Below are 22,986 nucleotides of genomic sequence, written 5' to 3' on the forward strand. Positions count from 1 at the left end.
CGACGACAAGTGAGCTACGAGGACAGCAGGGACAGTAGTATTTAAGTTTTTCATGTGTCGGCTGGGCTGACAGTCTAAGTTTCTTAAAATATATATATATTTTGTTTAGCCAAATTAGTTAACAAACATGGATGTTTGTTTAAGCAAATAACTTATGCTGTAATGTTGTTATTATTTCAGTTGAATAAATCTATTTAAAATTGTTAAGGTCAGGATTATTTTTCTCCTTCCTAAGTACAACAGAACAGTGGTGTCCAAATATGAATGATTAACCCATTAAACTGGGGAGAAAAAAGTAATATAAAAAGTGATTCTAAAAATCTTCATCTACTTGCATGTTAAAGTAGCAAGAACTAGTTTAGGTAGAAACTTTTAAATCACCGATTTAAATCAAGCCTTACTGACTAGTGATTTAAATCGTGATTTAGATCAGTTAGATTTAAATCAAATCCACCCTGGTGGTGTGTAACTGTCGTTACACACAGTAAATCCAAGATGGCAGCCCCCTGCGTTTGAGTAAAAAAATAGAATTAAATAAAAAATTAAAAAAAAACAATTAGTATTAAAAATAGTTTATTCCATAAAATATTGTTACAAAATTAGAATCATGGCACCTTCGCTTTAACTACCGTAATAAGCATTGTCCTGCACATTGCTATACACTCACAGACAGGTGGCGCCATACTATGCAAGAAAATATCCTAACTCTTACATGAGGTAAACTTCAAATATTATTTTATGATCTACGGTATACAGTGGTTCTATTATGTAAGATAGAGCCAACCCCCTAATTACTTCAAAGTACACCAAGACCATCATAAATTGTGCTTCACCTATTAAAAGCAGGGAATAACGAGAGAGAGGACCTACTAGTCACAATATAGATAACAAGTCTACTCTTAGGTGTGCTTCACACACAGCGAGCTCGCTGCCAAGATCGCTGCTGAGTCACGTTTTTTTGTGACGCAGCAGTGACCTCATTAGCGATCTCGCTGTGTGTGACACTGAGCAGCGATCTGGCCCCTGCTGCGAGATCGCTGCTCGTTACACACAGCCCTGGTTCGTTTTCTTCAAAGGCGCTCTCCCGCTGTGACACAGATCGCTGTGTGTGACAGCGAGAGAGCGACAAATGAAGCGAGCAGGGAGCAGGAGCCGGCGTCTGACAGCTGAGGTAAGCTTGTAACCAAGATAAACATCGGGTAACCAAGGTGGTTACCCGATATTTACCTTAGTTACCAGCCTCTGCAGCTCTCACGCTGCCTGTGCTGCCGGCTCCGGCTCTCTGCACATGTAGCTGCTGAACACATCGGGTTAATTAACCCAATGTGTACTGTAGCTAGGAGAGCAAGGGACCAGCGCTCAGTGTGCGCGGCTCCCTGCACACACAGCTAAGCGGTGTGCGCTGGTAACTAATGTAAACATCGGGTAACCATACCCGATGTTTACCTTAGTTACCAGTCTCTGCAGCTTCCAGACGGCGGCTGCGTGCAAGCGCAGCGTCGCTTGCACGTCGCTGCTGGCTGGGGGCTGTTCACTGGTCGCTGGTGAGATCTGCCTGTTTGACAGCTCACCAGCGACCATGTAGCGATGCAGCAGCGATCCTGACCAGGTCAGATCGCTGGTTGGATCGCTGCTGCATCGCTAAGTGTGAAGGTACCTTAACAGTCAAAGTAACAAAACATGGTGTACACAGAACGCCCTGTACAATGTATAAAACTCAAAAAACAAAATTAGGTGGAATGATGGGAAATCTGTGTTATACAAGTGACAATTATTGCTCCGAGCCAGAAGTATGCTCCAAGCAGTTGTCACTTCCATTCCCTCACACCACGGTGAAGAGCACTTATGCTTGAACTTGGCATTACCTACAAAAACATAGACCCAACATTTCCGGACCATTTTGGCATCTAACAGCTGCATATCTACATTGAATGGGCTTTTTCTTTTGCATATGGGTGGAACAATTTCTCTATAGAAATGGAATTCTCACAGACAGCAATTACTTTAATGAACACTTGCATCTTTTTCCCATGGTGTTCTTGGAGGACTAGAACAACCTACCATTAATTGAATGGTGCAGGCTGTATTGAACATTACCACGGATTCACATGTCAAGTGATCGGAAGTCAGCAATTTCACATAGCAGCATAAAACCATTGTGTAGGAATAGTGACTACTGCCTCACATATGAGCAGGCTAGTCATTGTCCATGTCACAATTAGGAGTGGTGTGGACACAAACCCTAATATCATACACTGGATATTTTAGATTGTCAAAAAGAGAATGTCAAAAAGAGAATGACTATCTTGCTGATCGTTGCAAATTCCAAGTGCTGAGTCCCAAGCTGAGACACATGAAACAAAAAAATAAATATGTGCACATATACATATACACACACATATATATATTTTATTTATATTATTTTTTTTTAGACCAACAAACATAGCCTAGTAGGGCAAAAATAAATGGGCTAAAGCTAGGGGGGGTGGGGGGGGGGGGGAAGAAAACATGAACATGAGCTAAATAGAAGAACTTCCTAAACCTATAGTCTGAACTTGTGCAGACTGAACATAACATAATATCCAAAATAACAGTTACACTCAAGTAAAAGGGAAGGGGTTGGGGAATGGAAAGAGGTAAATGGTGCACATTGGAATGTGAATATGCATTACTGCCCAGAAAACATGATCTTTTTTTTTTTTAAATGACTTCCTTAAATAAAAGTGGCCAAATTTACTTGTGCCCAGTTACCATGCCAAGGTGCAACTCAACTAGGTCCTAATCTAATTGTATGCCCCTCTGTGTCCAAACTGACCTCTTATGGGCTAGAAAAGAACCTGCAAAAGAAAAATTAAAGCACCTGAAGTAACTGGAAGCACTGTGCAGACAAGGGACATGTCTCCATAATGGATTTTTCATTTATTTTGGGCAGTAATGCATATTCACATTCCCATGTTCCCCATTTACATCCATAAGCTTTTTTTCCCCTTCCCTTTGAGTGCAACTGTTATTTTGGATACTATATGTTATGTCCAGTTTGCACCAGTTCAGGCTAAGTTTAGGAAGTGTCGGCAATTCTTCTATTTTGTATTATGGAGTCATGTCCTTTGTCTGTGCACTCCTCCCAGTTACTTCAGGTGCTTTAATTTTTCTTCTGCAGGTTCTTTTCTAGCCCATATAAAAAGGAGGTCAGTTTGGATACAAAAAGAGACATAAAATTAGATTGGTACTCAGTTGAGAATTACACCTTGGCGTGGTAATTGGGCACAAGTAAAATTGGCCATTTTTCTTTGCTAAATGATCTCATTTTAAAAAAATAAATAAAATATAATTCATGTTTTCTGGGCAGTAATGCATATTTACATTGGAATGTTCACCATTTACATCGTTCCGTTTTTGTTTTCCTCCTGCCCTTTGAGTGCAACTGTTATTTTGGATATTGTGAATAACAATCTGCCATTAATGGCAGCCTGTACTCTGTAACTGCAGTCCATACTATAGTATACAGTAAAACATGAGTCTTATTCTTGGTCTGCAGTCCAAAACCTCTCTAAAGCCCCACAGGTTATTATTGGAAGAGTCTTGTGGCTAATGGGATTGCATCCAATAATAACATTAAAGAGTTTCTATTAACATTAATTCTCTAATCTAATGATTAGATTAACTTCCTTTTACTTATTGTACTACTGAATACGTGTCTTTTATTTATAGGCCTTTACTTACACTGGATAATGAAAAGGTGAAAAAAAACAACAAAAAAAAAAAAAAACACGCAAGAGGAATCGGCAGGTGAAAATGTGTCAAGTTACCGACTCACCTGAATTCCAATGGAGGATAGTTTGCGTTTTGGGAGAGGTTCAGGGGCACGCGGCTCTTCTTTGATGCTTTTTACGGCTGCATTTTTAGGGGGTATCTCAGGAGGAATTTGCCTGATAGGAGTTGGGGGGCAAACACGGGTTACACTTGGTGCCCGAGTGCTTTCAAGGCTCTCGGTGGAGGTGCTGAGCCCTGACTGGCTGTTGCCTTCACTCTGCCCTTCCTGTGCATCCAGATAAGAGTCCTGGGCAGATTCAGTACTACTTTGTACAGTCACAGATATAAATGGTTTGGAGGTGGTTCGAGGGGGTACAGGTGGGGGGGTCTTCTTGTAACCCACCAGACAAGAGGAGCCTGTGAGGACAGAGAAGAAAAAACATAAGGACAGACAACACACAGACATTAGCGTACATGAACAAATCCATGCCTTCTAAATTATGATGATGACCATAGCACTGGAAATTTAGCATGCCACCACAGAGAATAAGAACTTACCTTCTAGAATGTCTTAAAAAAAAAATAAAAATTAATAACATTTGCATATTTTTTACCATTTGTGAAATCATTTTTTTTTTGTATTTGGACACACATTGAACGTAGATGTGCTGGACCATAGAGATAGCTTTGTACCTCAGTCATCCACCTCAACATTTATTCCAATAATATTGCATAGGTGCGTATATCAAAAAGAAGTTCTAACAGATGCAAGATCCGTCAGCAGGATTGACTAAGCGCATAAAATGGCTATCCATGGGATGGGGGTAACTACTATTGCTTGGGGTCCAACCGCTCAGTTCCACAGAGGTCCCAAGAACCAGAGCTCCGGTGTGGATGGAGCGGTGGTCAATCATGCACAGTGCCGCCCCATTCATTCTTCTGGGAGTGAAGAATACCAGCTGAGCTAAACGATTGGCTATCAGCTTCTGTCTGACTTGTAAAGCAAGGCTCCAATACTTCACTTATCACTACCTTTACGACATTGACTGTGGAGTTGAGGTGTGACACTGTTGAAGGTATGTATGGCACTACGTTACTTTACTACATGGATTTATAATGGGCACTGTATGACATGAATGGGTAATTAAAGAACTGCAAGTCTAGGAAATGTGTGGTACTAGTGCGTCACTGACTCCAAGAAGTTGGTGTATGTACTGAGCATTATGTGCACTGCTCATGTGGGCAATGTAGGGTACTATGGCAGTATATGTATGTATACATCAAATAGGATAGGACTAGTGTAATTGCACAAAATATTAATTTTCCTTCTACTCTGAAAATTCTGAAATATGATACAACAGTTGGCATCTATGTATGTGTGCACATCTATGTGTCTTGAACCATATCCTTGGTTGAGTAGCATGCAGTCCTACTATGTTTCCATCTCCATATAAGCGAATTAAAATAAATTGGCACCCAAGTACAGGTTCTCAGCCGTGATATTTCTGTTCTGTCACTGGAACATAATTGAAATAGACATCATGACTGTCCAGTCTCACACGGTGTTTGGCTTTAAACTCGCCAAGTGTCATGGCAGCATCTGACGCTGTTCACACTGCAGAGTCTAATACTCCTCACTATGCCTCCTTTGGTGCTTCTGAGCTACACTGACAGGCTCGGGCGTCAACCTGCTGTCTTCTCATCAGTGATTGGGCTTGCAGGAGTTAATTTCTGCTAGCCTGCTGGTTACCTCTTTGATCAAATGTTGCGGGCGACCTATCACAGTGCAGATTATAGCTTTAGCTACACTGGTCCGTGTGCGGTTATATCCCAGTCCTACTGGTGATTGTATTGCTTTGTGCAAGGAGTTGTTGTGGAGTTCTCTCGTTGACTCATTTCCCCCTGCTTTTATTTTCAACCTCATCACTCGTTGTCTAATACAGCTTTAGGAGCGTGCTGCGTGATCAAGTTTTGGTTTCCCCTGTTTGTCCTTATCTGTGGGTTCAACCACTCCTGTCCTGACCCTCCCCTGGGGCGAGGGAGAGGGGGTATTAAATAAAAGGACTATCCAGGTGCTGGGCAAGGAAGGCAGCCCAGACATTGTCACCATGAGACGTATCTCTGGGATCAGGGACAGCTAGGGCGCCCCTAGCCTGAGGGACAGTTTAAGAGCCCCAGTCCCTGGCTATCCCATCACACCCCATAATATTCAGGCTTCCATCATGTTAGAAGGAGTGAAAATATAACTATGTTTTCAGAATGTCCACACTGGCTGCAGATATACACAAATAGATTAGCCTTGATCAATGGTTATAAAGACCAAGGGGGTGTTCTCTGAGCCATTTCATCTGTAACTGTGGCACTTTGTAATGATCCCTTCATTTATACGTCTGGGACTTGATGATAAAAGGCTCAGAATATGGAAATATTACTGTGCAAAGGCTCTCAGCGTAATCTTAGACATATATGGATCAAGGATTTTAGACTTTTAAAATCCACAGACATCAATGCATTAATGTCCCTATAAGGATCAGCGCTAGAAGGCACAAGGTTCTGCTATGAATTATGACACCATAGGAGACAGTATACAGTTCATGGAAAAACTGAAGCATTTACCAGTAGGGAGAGACCTAATGAGGGAAAATCTGGAATACTTATTAAAATGCAACATAGCCTATTGAAGAGTCAGACATACGGAATAATCAAAACAGACGGCAACGTGTACACTCACAACAGCCGCCACGCAACATACCAGAGCCGGTACAATAGGCATACATGCTGCATACCAGACACATAGTATTACATTCCTCACCGTGCACATATGCAGACACACACCCAGCAGACACTTTTAGGGATTAGTGTCTGACTGCGAATCCCGATTGCTTCCCTTGATGTCTGACCTACATTTCCTGCTCACATCAGCCGGTGACATTCGGAACTACTCGTTCTGCTCATAGCAACAACCCAAGTCTACTTTACCTCAAAATTAAAAAAACACAGGGAGAACAGCATTAATTTACCATCAGAATAGTCCTAAAAAACAAGGCGTCAAGTGCTGCTTGAGGTCATCTAATGACTAAGGCCTTTTCCTACATACTGGGATAAGGCACATGGATGTCAGAAGTGGAGGCCTCTTGCCTGTCTATGGACGAACTGGTCCATCTGTGTTCAGATAATGGTTCAACATATGTGCTCCTGTAATTATGCGTCTGTATTTTCCCCCGTCAGCCATTTAGCAAGATCTTTTGATTACCTCAGCATTTGTAAGGCTAGGTTCACATTTCCGTTGTTTTAAATCCCTCAGGTCCGTCAGCAACAGATCAGTTTTTTTAGATGTAAACTGACGCAACGGATGTGTTTTTCACAGGATTCCTTTCACAGGAATCCTGTGAAAAACTGATCCGTCGCGTCCGTTACATCCGCTGTGCGTCCGTTATTTGACGGATCAGTCATGATCCGTTTGTGTTTGGGACAGCCCAGTGGGTGTGCCAAACATGCTGGGCATGCTCAGTAGAGCATGACTGAATCCAGCGCTGGATTCCGTTGTAAGACGGATTACGACGGAATCCAGCACCATAGACATCCATTACAAGCTTGACGGATTCCTGCGCGGCGCGTTTTGACGTCCAGAAAAACGTTACATTCTGCGTTGCTCCCGCCTGCCGGTCAGTCAAAAAATGACTGACCGCGGCGCAGCGGATGCAACTCAAGGTCATCAGTCGCAATACGCCACTAATACAAGTCTATGGGACACAACGGAATCCACTAAACAGATGCCGTTGTTTACCATAGCCGCGGATTGTGACTGATACATGTTAACGGAAATGTCAACCTAGCCCAAGCCAAAAATCAGGAGGTGGATCAATGAGAAGAAAAGTAGAATAGAAACATGGGCACCACTTCTGGTTTTGACTTACAAATACTGAGGCAAAATACTGAAGGTGTGAACATGGCCTAAAATGGAGAGAGTGTTTTCATCTGAAGGACTATCCTCAATATAAGCCATCAATGAAAGATTAGTTGAGACCCCCACCATAGGACCCCAGAAAATCAGAGTAAAGATGTTCGGGTGGCAATCATAGGACTGTGGCACCATCATATGAAAGGAATATGGCTGGACAGGGTGGCACCACACGTCATCCATGCTATGAGGGGGAAGGATATATTTGGACTAAACCTCACCTTCCGCAATATGGGGGGGGGGGGTAAATTATTAACACATTTCTATGCAAGACGTCTTCATAAAGTACAAAGAAAGTCTTAAGAAACATGCAAGTGAAGAATAAAAAGATTATATGTTTCCATATTGTGACAGGTAAATTTTGGTCATTGATAACAGCACTGAGATGTCCCTAAAAATCACAAAATTGGGTTTGTGGACCAAAATGTATTAAAATAGTACTGTATATGTTGTCAAGCCTTGCTCATATTAAAGACACCTAAGCTAAAAATAATGTTCTATCAAATCACCTACTGTCAGGTTGATAAATATCTGTCAAGGAACTGAACACTGAGAAATTATTTTATTGACTGATTTGCACACATGTAAAGATTACGGTGCCAACGTTGACATATGGATAATTGTGGTGTATGGCAGGTTCTGTCATGGATACAACAGTAGAGAAGTCAGTCATTAAATCATCATCACCCTCACAGCCCTGCCTACATTAATGGGGAATAAAAAAAAACAGCATCCTCTATGCAAGCGCTCCATAATATAGTACGTTGGAGCTTTTTTTTATTACCATCTCATTGTGAAATCAAATTTAAATATAATTATAAAAAAATAGTAGGCACAAAAGAAGAAACTTCAGCCTACTGTACTGTGAATCAAGTCCAGTAAAGAGGTGGAGCACAGAAGTTGTCTGGGTCAGTGAATGCAGAAAGGTAATGCTTGTACAAAAAAAAAAATAAAAAAAAAAAAAAAATACAAAATTGCATTTATCCATTTAAAAGTGCAAGCTACACTACAAATACATGACGCGTTTCAGACTCAAATCTAGTCCTTATTCATATATCCTATAAGGACTAGATTTGTTGGGCTGAAATGCGTCAGCCAGCACTATGTCTGTATTGGTTGTTTTTAAAACCGACACTTAAAGGAGGAATAAAATTTAGCATTTTAACATTCTTGTGGCATTTCCGTGGATGCTGGATTTTCTACATAAAAAAAAAAAAAAAAAATATTTATAGTGATATTCTACATTCAAAAGTAGACAACTACATAAGGCCACCAATTTTGTACGGCATATATGGAATCGGTCATTAGGATCAATCCTAAGCCATGGGCCAGGCACAGATCTCCCTGAAAATTGTTTCCAATTACTCTAATAAGGAGTAATTGGGGGAAAAAAAAAAAAAAATATAATAATAATAATAATAATAATAATTATATTATATATAATATAATATTCCTATAGCTATCGGCGACACCACACTTGGTGCATAAGCTAATTTACACTAATATATATATATATATATATATATATATATATATATATATATATATATATATATATATATATATATATATATATATATATATATATATATATATATATATATATATATATATATATACACACGTGTGTAAATTAGCTCATGCACCAAATGTGTTGTCGCCGATAGCTATAGGGAGTCGTGTAACTGGTAGTCTCAGTGAATGTCTCCGCGTTATTTAACCTTCTTGCAATCTAATAGGCTATCCCTTTCATGATGACAGAGAAAGACACTCATTAAAAACAGAGCTGTCACATTCCACACATCAAACAGTTGTACACACTGACAACCGAGAAACGCGACTGCGTGTATTATGTATTACAGCTGTCTCGTTTCTTCTATGCTTACAAGTGTGTTCCCAACTGTCACCAAAGCCATGACTTTTATACAGCTATGTGACTATCTCACTCAGAACGCGCTATTAATGCCACCGCGCTTTATAGATGTGATCATTTCGGTCCCCATTGGGGCTCACAATCTAAGTTACCCATCAGTATGATCTATGGAGTGTGGGAGGAAACTGTATCCCTGTGGAAACACACCCAAACACGGAGAGAACATACAAACTCCTTACAGATGTCATCTTTGGTGGGATTTGAACCCAGGACCCCAGCAATGTAAGACTGCAGCGCTACCCACTGACTAGATACTGAAATCACTAATCTAAAAGATTGCCTGTTATTAGCCCCTACTTTTATTAAAGAGTGCCTCTTTTTCTGAATAAACAAAACAGTCTCCTTGTGAGAGCTCTGGGATATTTCAGTATTCCTGATAGAATATGACAGTACTGGTGGGTTTTTGTTATGAAACCCCAAATGGATGAATGGCATTACTTCCGCTAATGTGACTACTGCCGCTCCACTAACACACATGGCGCCAAAACATGTCTTGAAAAGGATCTGCAACAGATTCTGACAGACGTCTAATGGGTCAGTTCTTTCAGTTTGCACACGATGCTGTATGTTACAAAATTAAGGAGCAAACAAAAAAAAGTGTACACAAAGTCATAATTTGGGCTCAGCGGTTTTCTGGGACAAAAAAAAAAAAATTGGCTATTAAATTTTAGGACTATGCATTAGATAGCCCACTGAACTAAGGCACCAAATAATCTTAGGTATATGTATCAAGTGCCCCACGAGAGGTTAATGGAAAGGGGAGAGTATGTTTCATTCTCACATTGAAATAAACATGACTGCTCAGCTGAGGTAGTGGAGTTGAGAGCCTTACCTTGCTGTGGCGTAGCATTTTGTGGCAAGCTCTACCGTGCCAAAACCAACCGTGCCATGGCAAGTTCTATCGTGCCCCTGGGAGCCCTACCATGCCATGGCAAGCTATACTGTGCCTCCAAGAGCCCTACCGTGCTAAGGTAGCCTTACAGAGCCACCCGGAGCCCTACCATGCAGCGGCAAGCTGTGCCATGGCGAGCCCTAGCATGCCAAGAACAACCGTGCCATGGTAAGCTCTATCGTGCTCCTGGGAGCCCTACCATGCCATGGCAAGCTATACTGTGCCCCTGGGAGCCCTACCATGCTATGGCAAGCTATACTGTGTCCATGGGAGCCCTACCGTGCTGAGGTAGCCCTACCATGCAGCGACAAGCTGTGCCATGGCAAGCCCTACCGTGCCAAGAACAACCGTGCCCCTGGGAGCCCTATCGCATCGAGGCGAGCCTTACGAAGCCACAGGGAGTCCCACAGAGCCGCTACAATCCCTAGCTGGGAGGCAGACCACTATCATTTGTATATCCAGCCTTATCCTATCCATACAGCAAAGCGTTGGACACAAGCCCTATAAGACCCCATATTGAAGGTCTTGGGTAGTATTACAGCTCATAGATACTTTATTTACCCACGTAATATAAAATGGAATATTATTTGCTACATTTTTTTTATTTTAACTGGAAATAAAACATCAAAATTGCAACTCTTTGGTTGCAGAATAATTTCTAATAATTATTCATTCCATTAGTAAATCAGTTTTTAAAATGTCATAAAATACTTTTATAATTTTTTGTTATGAATTTTGTGATGTGACACCCAGGCTACTATTGCTTTTATTTCAGCTGCTTATTCTAGATTTACAATTCAGTAGAATTGCTAAGAAGGATACTAGATGGAAGCGTCTCCAGCTCACTATACGTCATGCAATAACCATGCCTCCAGTCTCCATCCATCGTACTCTCCAGGAAATGGCCGCCAGGCCTCCGATGGAGGTTACTAAGCAACAGATTCATTTCCTCCACACCGTTACCGTGACAACATTCAGCCAAGCAGCGTCCTTTTAACCCCTTTGTTATAGCAACAAAGTTAGGCCCAAAACAACATAATAAATGAGCAGAGAGGCCATTAGGACTGAATAGAAGGACCAACACTACCGTTACATTAGCCGCTCCACTGCCCAGACGAGGCTCAGAGCGATGGCACTTTCCAGCCGAATACTTGTTACAAGAGAGTTGTGCTCAACAGGGTGAAGTTGGCATTTGATAAATCAATTTCATTGCGGTTTCCACAAGAGTTTATCCAGGGTAAGAGCAGGGCAATGAAGGGTCAAGTGTCCCGTCTGAGACTTTTATAGACTTGTCAGCGGCTCCGCAGCCAAATGGCGACAAAACAGGTGACAAGAAGGCGGATTTTCTGTGAACAACCCCACGTGGGCCTACTGTGCAGTGACACCCACGATGACAACAAGTAGTCATGGAGAAGGAGAGATCTAAAGTGATCATAGTGTGGGCCACACCATCATGAAGAGCCTAGATGTCACTGTCCGCCTATTAACACTAACAGATGATTTACCGGGGGGGGGGGGGGGGGGGGGGGGGGGGGTTACACACACACGCACACAAAGCTGGATAGCACAGTCAGGGGTCAGGTTGTACTGCAAATTACAATCTATTATTGCTTCACTCTAAAAGGGTGCTTTACACGCTGCGACATCGCTAATGATATATCGTCGGGGTCACGTCGTTAGTGACGCACATCCAGCGCCGGTAGCAACATGGCAGCATGTGACACCAAGGAGCGACGATCGCAAAAACGTCAAAAAAAAAAACCGTTGATAGTTGACACGTCACTCCTTTTCATAATGTCGTTGGTGCATGCTGCTGGTTGTTAGCGATGTCTCTGACGCCGCAGGAACGACTATGTGTGACACCGCAGGAACGACGAACAACTCCTTACCTGCGTCCGACAATGAGGAAGGAAGGAGGTGGGCGGCATGTTCCGGCCGCTCATCTCCGCCCCTCCTCTATTGGCCGGCCGCTTAGTGACGCCGCAGTGATGTCGCTATGACGCCGAACGCACCTCCCCCTTGAAGGAGGGATTGTTAAGCGGTCACAGAGACATCGCTGAAAAGGTATGTGCGTGTGACGCTGCCGTAGCGATAATGTTCGCTACGGCAGCAATCACCAAATGTCGCACTAACGACGGGGGGCGGGTGCTATCGCTAACGACATCACTAGCAATCGCTAGCGATGTCGCAGCATGTAAAGCACCCTTAACTCTAATGCCTGTGTACTCCAGGGACAGACATACCATTGGTGCAATCTGTGCAGATGCACATGGGCCAAAGCGGTGACAAACACTAAACCTGTCAGGTGCAATATGGCCCCAAGACCACGAGCAGTTCTGGGTGCATATTGCTAATCCCTGCCTAACTGTCCCTGTATACACTAGCATAGATAAAGGGATCTTTAGAAAAAGTATTTCTAAAGATCGATTATATGCTAATGAGTGCAGGGACTAGTCGCAAGGGCATTAGTTCCCTTGGCTAGCCGGCCCACATACCATGTTAGCACGCCCCTGTGGGTGTACTAACATGCTAATGAATGTGCAGTTTCGCCACACTTAGGCTGCTTTCACACATCCGGTTTGAGCCGTGCGGCTCAATCCGGCTGTGAAACCTATGCAACGGATGCGGTGAAAACACCACATCCTTTGCATAAGTTTTTTACATGCAGCCCGTCCGGTTTTTGCCGCTTGCGGCATGCTACTGAGCATGCGCAGTGGCAAAAACCGCATGCGGCAGTCGGATGCGGTGTTTGCCACATCCAGCATCCATAGGGATGCATTGGGAAAAGCGCCGCATCAGCCGGATGCGGCGCGATGCGGTTTTTTTGCCGCACAAAAAAACGTGCCAGGCAACGTTCCATCTGGCCGCCGCATCGGCTAAATCTGCTGCATGCGGCAAAAAACGGACGGAACGCAAGGCCCTGCGGCACAATGCGGCACTAATTAAAGTCTATGCAGGAAAAACGCAACCGGCAGCAAAAAGAAAAAAAAAAAAAAAAGAAAAAAATGGTTGCGTTTTTCCTGCAAAGTGCCGGATTGTGCCGCATAGCAAAAGCCGAAGGTGTGAAAGCAGCCTTACCTCACTATTCATGGCGGCAGGCGGAGGATGGATGCGCACGGCACATGATCTGGAGTCCCCTGGACTTCTGATCAGGCACACTAAATTGATGCCAGGTGTAAGCTTCCGCCTTCAGTGAGGTATAGTGCGCATGACCGGAAGTGCCAGGGACTCTGGATCATGCCAGTGTGCATCCATCCTCCACCGGCCGCCAGAGGCATGTCTGGCGAAGCTGTGTATTCATTAGCCCACAGGGACGTGCTACCATGCAATGCAGGCCAGCTAGCCAAAGGAACCAACGACCTTGCGACTAGTCGCCGGCCTCATTAGCATATAATAAACGTTTAGAAATACTTTTTCTAAAGATCCCTTTATCTATGCTAGTGTATACAGGGATGGTTAGGCAGGGATTAACAATAAGCACCCAGGACTGCTCATGGCTCTGGGTGCATATTGCACATAACAGGTTCCCTTTAAAAACACCATTCAAGGTTACGTTTTTGGAGGGGGGTGGGGGGGTTCCAGCGCTGGAGTGGTGCTTTCAATATAAGGTCCCTGCCCCCATTCTTAGGGTACGCTCACACTGACTCAATGAGGGAGAGCAGTTGGTCAGCATGCTGTGATTTTCTGCGAGAGCCGTTTACCTCGCACCCATTCAAGTGAATGGGTGCGAGAGAGACATTGGACTGCACTCTGATGTTATCCCAGTGCAGTGCGATATACACACACACAGGCTGACAATGGAACAGAGATGAAGGGGGGGGGGGAAATTAACCCCTCCTCCCTCTTCTCCACAGCGCCCGCCCTCAGCTTCACAGCTGTGACCTGATTGCAGGATCGGGGGTCACAATCGTATGACACTCGTCTCACGCTTGCAGCAGAGCTTGAGCCGGGGGTCATTAGCATGTCGCATTGGGTGCCATATGCTCGTATGAGTCCAGACTTATACTCACTCTCTAGCAGTTTCATCCATTTGTTTGGCACCACACTAAGGCTACTTTCACACATCCGGTTTTTGCTCTGCGGCACAATACGACGTTCTGCAGAAAAACCGCAACCGGTTTTTGTGATGCCGGTTGCGGTTTTTTTTTGCATAGACTTACATTAGTGCCGTATTGTGCCGCAGGGGCTTGCGTTCGGTCCGGTTTTTGCCGCATGCGGCAGATTTAGCCGATGCCGCGGCCGGATAGAACGTTCCCTGCAACGTTTTTTTCTCCGGCAAAAAAAAAAAAAAACAAAAACTGCATCGCGCCGCATCCGGCCGCTGCGGCGCATTTTCAATGCATGCCTATGGACGCCGGATGCGGCGCGATGCGGAAAAAAACGCATCAGGCCGCCGCATGCGCGGTTTTTCCACTGCGCATGCTCAGTAGCGTGCCGCAACCGGAAAAAAACTGGACCGGCCGCATGTAAAAACTTATGCAAAGGATGCGGTGTTTTCGCCGCATAGGTTTCACAGCCGGATTGAGCCGCACTGCTCAAACCGGATGTGTGAAAGTAGCCTAATCCCGCAGCATCAGCTTGTAACTTCTCATAGGCCAGAAGTCAGAATTGCAGTGAGCACTTGTGACCTAAGAGCCAGAACGAGGCTCTCAAAGTTACATTGAGTTGTGACCTCCAGCACTCCAAGGAACACTGGAGATGCTAGCAGGTCACAAACTGCTGGAGACCAACATCAATACTGAAAGAACATGAAGAAAACACCAACAGGAGAGTATAAGGCAGGGGCAGGGAACTTATTTTTAGGCTGAAGTCACACTACAGCGAAGATCAAATCGCACTGAATGGACCGGCGGCTCTCCTGACCCGAGTGTCAGCTTCATGTATTTCTATTCATCTGATGCTCTTGGGTCCGGAGAGCCGTGGGACGGTCTGGGCAATGCGCGAGTCATACGGTAGTGCGACAGCAACACTCCAGCTGTGAAATAAAGTAAGAGAGTGTGTGTGTGTGTGTGTGTGTGTGTGTGTGTGTGTGTAATAGTTGTGCATTATGATGAGCTATTGGAATGCAAAGGAACCATATACTGCTCCTGCACAGGGGCCCTGTTTTGTTTGTGTCCGCCCCTTGTGTACGGTTTATGGAAAAGTATTGCAGCGGCTAGTCTCTACCCACTAGCTCAAAGACAACTGAACATCAGAGAACATCGAGTGAATTCTCATATACATACATCCCCTCGACAGCTTATTATAAAAAGTTACCTGAAATGACAGGTAGGCTTTATACAGAGGGAGTTTGACATAATTACAGATCTGTATAACAACAAGACATTTTACAAGAGATTCAGCCGAGCAGGCAAACAATAAAACACTAGTGCTCCCTGTATTCTGTGTACCTATATAATTATTTACAGCGTCGTACTGTTTTCACACAATTGCATCAGCAGCAGATGAGCAAATCAGCAGGGGCCGGGTGTACGCTGTGCTAATTCTGGAAGTGGAGATTTATAATATCACCATAGACATCACAGCCAACTAAGCCTGCATCTCATTACACGCAGGAATAAATCGCACCGCCTTTCCATGGCACCGCATCAACTTTCTATCAGACCGGTATCAACACTTGACACCTCAAGTAGCAAGATTGTTTATATACCACCTCCATATTGACACGCTCATTATTGATTCATGAAATTCCTACCATAAAGCCCCTTCATTGTGCTGCCATCATCACAAAGAACATGTCATCTTGTCATATCATCTAAGGACATTTCGATTTCTTATTGGAAACTTTGGTGACTATTACAGCTCATTTGAGAAGGGATCACACAGCTTTACCACCCCCTGAATGGTATATTCACCTAGCTATGGAGTAATCATGGGTTCATTTTACTGCACACGACTTGCAAGATTGGTCATTGATCAGCTTAGGAAGTCTTAAAAGGGCCATTTTGGCTGTCTGCCAGCTTTTCTGGCTAAGGCTGCTTTCACACATCTGTTTTTTTGCTGAGCGGCAACAATACAGCGCTTTGCAGAAAAAACGCAACCTTTTTTTGCCGCCGGTTGCGTTTTTCCCCGCATAGACTTGCATTAGCACTGTATTGTGCCGCATGGCCTTGTGTTGCGTCCGGTTTTTGCCGGATGCGGCATATTTAGCCCATACGGTGGCTGGATGGAACGTTGCCCGGCACGTTTTTTGTGTGGCGAAAAAACCCGCATTAATGCAAGCCTATGGATGCGGCGTCCTGCGCCAAAAACTGCACCAGATGCGGTTTTTTGCACTGCGCATGCTCAGTATCAAGCTGCATCCGTCAAAAACGGACGGGCCGCATAAACCAAAAAAAAAAACCAAAACACAACTTATGCAACGGATCCTTTTTTTTTTTTTTTGCCGCATCCGTTGCATAGGTTTTTGAGCCAGATTGAGCCGCTCTGCAAAAACCGGATGTGTAAAAGCAGCCTTAATAGATCATCAAATGTTTACAAAACAAAGGATCTTTGCTTTCTTGACAACTTGTGATATAAATGCGCAAAGTACTTTCCATAGAAATTGCAACAAGCAGTCGAAAAGGAAAAAAGGTAACATTGTACCATAGGAGGTTACAAGTTATAAAGTTGTAATATTAAATACATTGTAGCCTGCACAGACAAAGCAAATATAGAATATGTACCATGCATGCACATTTCCCTACATAATATTATAAACAATGCAAGCAGATATTATGCTGCGTAAAAATATTGATACACATGTAATATAAGGAATGCCGTCAATGATGCAAAGGGTTAATGCAACTGCCCACCTGAAATAATGCCACAAATATGTGCTGGTAGCCCTGCACAGAGGAAGATACAGACCTGAGTGTCCTCGCCTGTACTCCAAGTGACTCTCCCGTCTTCTGGGATGCTGAGCTGGGTGTATACTCAGTACCACCCTATTGTGTGTTGAATTACATAGGCTTACATAAGTGGTGACGGTGAGTAATGGCGCACAGACACCGCACCCTGCAGAGCATTGCACCCCACTGTACAAAAATAACCCTTTATTTATGGAGGCAAAAAATAATAAAAATAAAGAGGACTCATTACAATTTATTGTCTATTCTATCAGTGCAGGAGAATATGAAAAAAAAAAAAATATGGAAAAAAGCATCACAAAAACCGTGGGCCGCCATAGGATGGTGGTAAGCCAGGAACCACAGTATGGAAAAACATCACTACATCCTGAATCGTTTGATTTATTTTCTTTAGGCGAGAAAGGGTTAAGTGCTGTCACACAAACTACTGAGCTGGCAGACACTCCCCCTTTTAAAGAGACGGCGCCATGTGACATGTTCAGTTATGAGTCAGAAAAAGACCGGCAGAGAAATACACACCCAACATGTGTCATATCAGCGCGGTACACAAAGCCAAGTGTATTATTACTCACACGGATGGAACACGCTATAGCCAAATACCGGATTATATTAGATTTACACTAAGGATTTGTCAGGCCCTCGATTTATTCTTAAAGACCTCCCACATCCTGGCTGGAAGTATCAAGGAACAGTGAGGGCGAAGAAGGTGGGGGCAAGAATAGATGTGACACAGCGAGCAACCTGAATTAATTTCCCTTCTATGCATCATTGTTCAGGAAGTGACACCGAGCATTCTCCCCCAACACCACAGTACAGCATGAATGGGCATGGACGCCAACACAAATGTCTTCCTGTCAGCTGCCAGACCTGGGTTCACACACATTCACATGGACAGCTGGGGTACAGCTGCCTCTATAGGCATATAAACATTATATGGCCTGTATACATACACACACGTATACATCTATACACTCCCCCACAATATGGCCCTGGAGGACAGTGCTGATAATCCAGCAAAGATGCCCAGGAGCTAAGAAATAAGCTTTTTTAAAGGGATTGTCTACTACTTGGACAACCCCTTCTCATTTCCCCTGCCCACCCTCAAAAATACTCCTCTCTGGTGCCAGCACGGTTCCAACGATGTCAGAACTAGCGTTCTCGTTACCTATGTGACATTGCTATGCCCAACGACCAATCATTTCTTCTCGTACATTTAAGTAATTAACAGGAAGTGAGCAGCAACTGCAGCGCTCACTTCCGGTTACTTAAACAGTCTAAAGGCGGGGAGAAGGAAGCGGCACTGATTTGTCGTGGGGCATAATGGTCACATGGGTCCCGGAAAAGCAAGTTCTGGCATCGCGGGAACCGCGCCGGCACGGGAGACAAGTATAGGCTTTTTTATTTTTATGGGGGCAGGCATGGGGAATGAGCAGGGGTTGTCCCAGTAGTGGAAAAACTCTTAAATTAATAGGTCAAGCAGACCACCATATGCAGCTAAACTGATCCATGAGAGGTCAACACTATAGGGGTATTCTCAAATTTGGAAATGTATACCCTAGCGATCCTAAACTGCTGTAATATAGCCCTAAAGGGGGTATTCTCAAGCTATCCTCTAGCCATCAGATAAGGTATAACTTTCCAATCAATGAGGGTCTGACCACTGGGGTCACCACCAATCCTGAGAACTGGGGCTCTGAAAGACCAGAGTAAATGGAGTGGTGGTCAGTCATGGGCACCATCACTATGCATTCTTATTGGAGTGCAAAGACCAGTCGAGTGTCGTGTCATCCCATTAAGATCAAATGGAGCAGCAACGCAAATGATCGACCACCGCTCCATTCACCAGGATTCCATTCACTCATGTAGGCCATGTGCGCACTTACCGGATTTTGCCGTGGATTTTCTGCGGATTTGCTGCATGTTTCGCTGCAGAAAATGTTCATAACATCTCTGCAGTGAATCACCAGCAAAACCTATGGGGAAAAAAAATCCTGTGCGCACTGGGTGGATTTTGACAGCTGCATGTTTTGCTGCGGGATTCCCGCAGCAAAAACAATTGCATGTCAATTCTTTTCCGCACTTCGCTGCGGGATTTCACTCCATTGACTCCAATGTAATCGTGAAATCCCGCAGGGAATAACGCAGGCAGCAAATTCTGTGCGGTTCACTGCGTTTTCCTGCGTTATTCCCTGCGGTATTTCGCGGTTTACCTCCGGTAATGTACATCGCCGGTTTGCAGGGAAGTGATGTCATTACAGGAAGAGGAAGCAAAGCAGAGAGTAAACACACACAGATCACACACACAGACATATAGAACACAGACACATAGCAATCAAACAGAAATCTAGAAAACAAACCACGTGGGCTCCGCTGTATATTTACCGTCCAGCCGAGGTAAGCACACAGCGGCGGCCCGGTATTCTCAGGCTGGGGAGGGAGAGGGGCAGGGTTAATGTCCCCCGCCTCACTCCCCCTCCCGAGAATATCAGCCGCAGCTGCCCCGGGACTGTCGCATGCATTATGCGGCAGTACCGGAGTGTCCCCAGCTCTTCTTCTGCCGTGTAGCAGTGGCAGTCAAAATAATACAAGGAGTTAATGGTGGCGGATCACCGCCATTAACTCCAGGCTTGATCATGGCAGCGTCTATGTGACAGCTGACATGATCAACCCGTAAGTAAAGTGAATAAAAAAAAAAACACACACACACACACACACACACTTTATTTTAAATAAAACACAAATAAGCCTCGTTCACCCTTTTATTAACCCCTCCCAAAACAAAGCTCCGACATAATCCACAGCTCCGGCGTCCTGCGATGCTTGCATCCAGCCGCGACTGACACAGCGCTGAATGCAGCCTTGCAGCGAGACAGCAGAGGTAACCACAGGGCATTTCCCACGGCCGGTAATGTGAACTCACTGCCGACCGTGAGAAATGCAGAGTGTGCTCACAGGGACTGTCTGTCTGTCTGTCTGTCTGTCTGTCTGTCTGTCTGTCTGTCTGTCTGTCTGTCTGTCTGTCTGTCTGTCTGTCTGTCTGTCTGTCTGTCTGTCTGTCTGTCTGTCTGTCTGTAAATGACTTTTTTTTCCAATGTGCTTTATTGCATTGAATGCCATAAAGCACATACCAACCCGCACGCGGCAAAACCGCGAACAATACCGCGGTAAAACCGCAGCAAACCGCATGCAGTTTTCGGGTGCGGTTTGCCGCGTTTTTTTACCGCGGGTGCGGTAATCTTTGAATACCTGCGGAATTTTCTTGAGAAAATTCCATTTTCCAGTGCGCACAGGGCCTAAAGCTCCAGTTCTCAGGATTGAAAGGTGTCCCAGACCAAATGGTCAGATCCTCAGCAATTCTGAATAAGAGGATCCCCAAGTACTAGATATCTAGGCCCTGATTCATCAAACAGCTTTTGCAAAACATCCGGGATAAAAATGAAACTTTCCCAAAGTAAAGATTACATAACTTAACAATTTTACACCAATTCCAGTCAGTTCCAAAAACTTTGGAAAGTGGGTGAAACTTTGTAGGAGGGGGGCATGACCAAGCACAGCCAACAAATACATCAGAATTTGCCACAATGATGGCATAAATTAAAGACAAAAACGTCCTCCAGTCCTTGACCGAGTACATCTCTTCTATTGATGTATAGCCATTAACGAATTAGCCATATCTTACTCCATCAGGCCCTTCCAAGACGTGCCACGCAGAAGAGCCTCTCCAAAGAGTGACTCCAGCTACAAAAGGACATAACGGATCCTTACTTTATAGAGAGTCTCCATTGATTTCCAGGAACATGATGCAATGGCTAATTTACTCTGCAGCATTGCCGCAAGATTTACAGCTCCTTCTTCAGTGCGGAGTATTATACTATGCATGGTGCAGGGTTGGGACTAAGGATGTGAGCCACTACAGAAGATGAATTGCAGCTTTCAGAGGATATCACATCCACAATTTTTTGGAAAAATGGCGCTGCAGATTTTGGTGTAGTTTCTTTGTGCCAGAAGTGGATTCAAAAAGAATGGAAACGAGAAAAGAAACGATGCTTCTTCCTTATGCAACCTTTTAGGTCTTTGACTAATCAACCCCCCCCTCCTGCCCTGCCCCCAGGTGGGAGATTAAAACTGTAGGCAAGCTTTAAAAGGGAGCCTGTCACCAGATTTTTCTCTATTAAACCAAAAATGCCACCTTCTGCAGCTCATGGGCTGCATTCTATGAAGGGGCACCTTGTTGCTGGCCCCCCTTTTCAGACCTCCAAAACAACTTTATAAAAAATTACCTTTTCGTATGCAAATTAGTTTGGTTGGCCAGATAGGCGGGCTCTATTTTGCCGTCTGTTCCCCCTCCTGCCGCTGTTCGCCATCCCCCAGTCTTGATTAGCATGGATGACGTCGGCTCCGTCATCCTCCACGCTGATGCCGAAGTCTTGTGCAGTTAGCAGAGGCCACTATCGCGGGCCTGAGCAGAAACTCTCGCGCGCATCGGGAATTTATTTGCGCAGGCTCGAGATTATGGGCGGCGCTGTGCATTACCTCAACAGCATCATCCTTGGTGGAGGGTGTCAGACTGGCATGCACATGACTTTGTAGTCCTGCAATGATAAGGGTCCTGCTGCTTAAACAAAACAAAGCAAATAGAGCTGACTAACAAGACAGCATCCCTATATTTTTTGTTAACCCTTGTACTATGTTGGCTTCAGCTTACATAGCAAAAACCTGGTGACAGATTTCCTTTAAAAGGAATCTGTCAGGTCCAACAGCCTCCAGCCCACACAGAACCATACTGCGAGGCAGAGTCCCCCAGCCTCCAGCCCACACAGAACCATACTGCGAGGCAGAGTCCCCCAGCCTCCAGCCCACACAGAACCATACTGCGAGGCAGAGTCCCCCAGCCTCCAGCCCACACAGAACCATGCTGCGAGGCAGAGTCCCCCAGCCTCCAGCCCACACAGAACCATGCTGCGAGGCAGAGTCCCCCAGCCTCCAGCCCACACAGAACCATGCTGCGAGGCAGAGTCCCCCAGCCCACACAGAACCATGCTGCGAGGCAGAGTCCCCCAGCCCACACAGAACCATGCTGCGAGGCAGAGTCCCCCAGCCCACACAGAACCATGCTGCGAGGCAGAGTCCCCCAGCCCACACAGAACCATGCTGCGAGGCAGAGTCCCCCAGCCCACACAGAACCATGCTGCGAGGCAGAGTCCCCCAGCCCACACAGAACCATGCTGCGAGGCAGAGTCCCCCAGCCCACACAGAACCATGCTGCGAGGCAGAGTCCCCCAGCCTCCAGCCCACACAGAACCATACTGCGAGGCAGAGTCCCCCAGCCTCCAGCCCACACAGAACCATACTGCGAGGCAGAGTCCCCCAGCCTCCAGCCCACACAGAACCATACTGCGAGGCAGAGTCCCCCAGCCTCCAGCCCACACAGAACCATACTGCGAGGCAGAGTCCCCCAGCCTCCAGCCCACACAGAACCATGCTGCGAGGCAGAGTCCCCCAGCCTCCAGCCCACACAGAACCATGCTGCGAGGCAGAGTCCCCCAGCCTCCAGCCCACACAGAACCATGCTGCGAGGCAGAGTCCCCCAGCCTCCAGC

General features: G+C 45.0%; 1 protein-coding gene across 2 annotated transcripts in view; it reads right to left on the minus strand.

Moving 5' to 3' along the window:
- DLGAP4 (DLG associated protein 4) overlaps positions 1–22,986 on the minus strand; it is a 281,943-nt gene that overhangs the window by 44,466 nt on the left and 214,491 nt on the right. For both annotated transcript variants that reach the window (XM_075349823.1, XM_075349824.1), the window contains one exon: positions 3,818–4,170. In XM_075349823.1, coding sequence (XP_075205938.1) covers positions 3,818–4,170 — 353 coding nt within the window. The remainder of the gene's footprint in view (positions 1–3,817; positions 4,171–22,986) is intronic.

Source organism: Anomaloglossus baeobatrachus, chromosome 5, assembly GCF_048569485.1.
Source record: "Anomaloglossus baeobatrachus isolate aAnoBae1 chromosome 5, aAnoBae1.hap1, whole genome shotgun sequence".
NCBI classification, from domain to species: Eukaryota; Metazoa; Chordata; class Amphibia; order Anura; family Aromobatidae; genus Anomaloglossus; species Anomaloglossus baeobatrachus.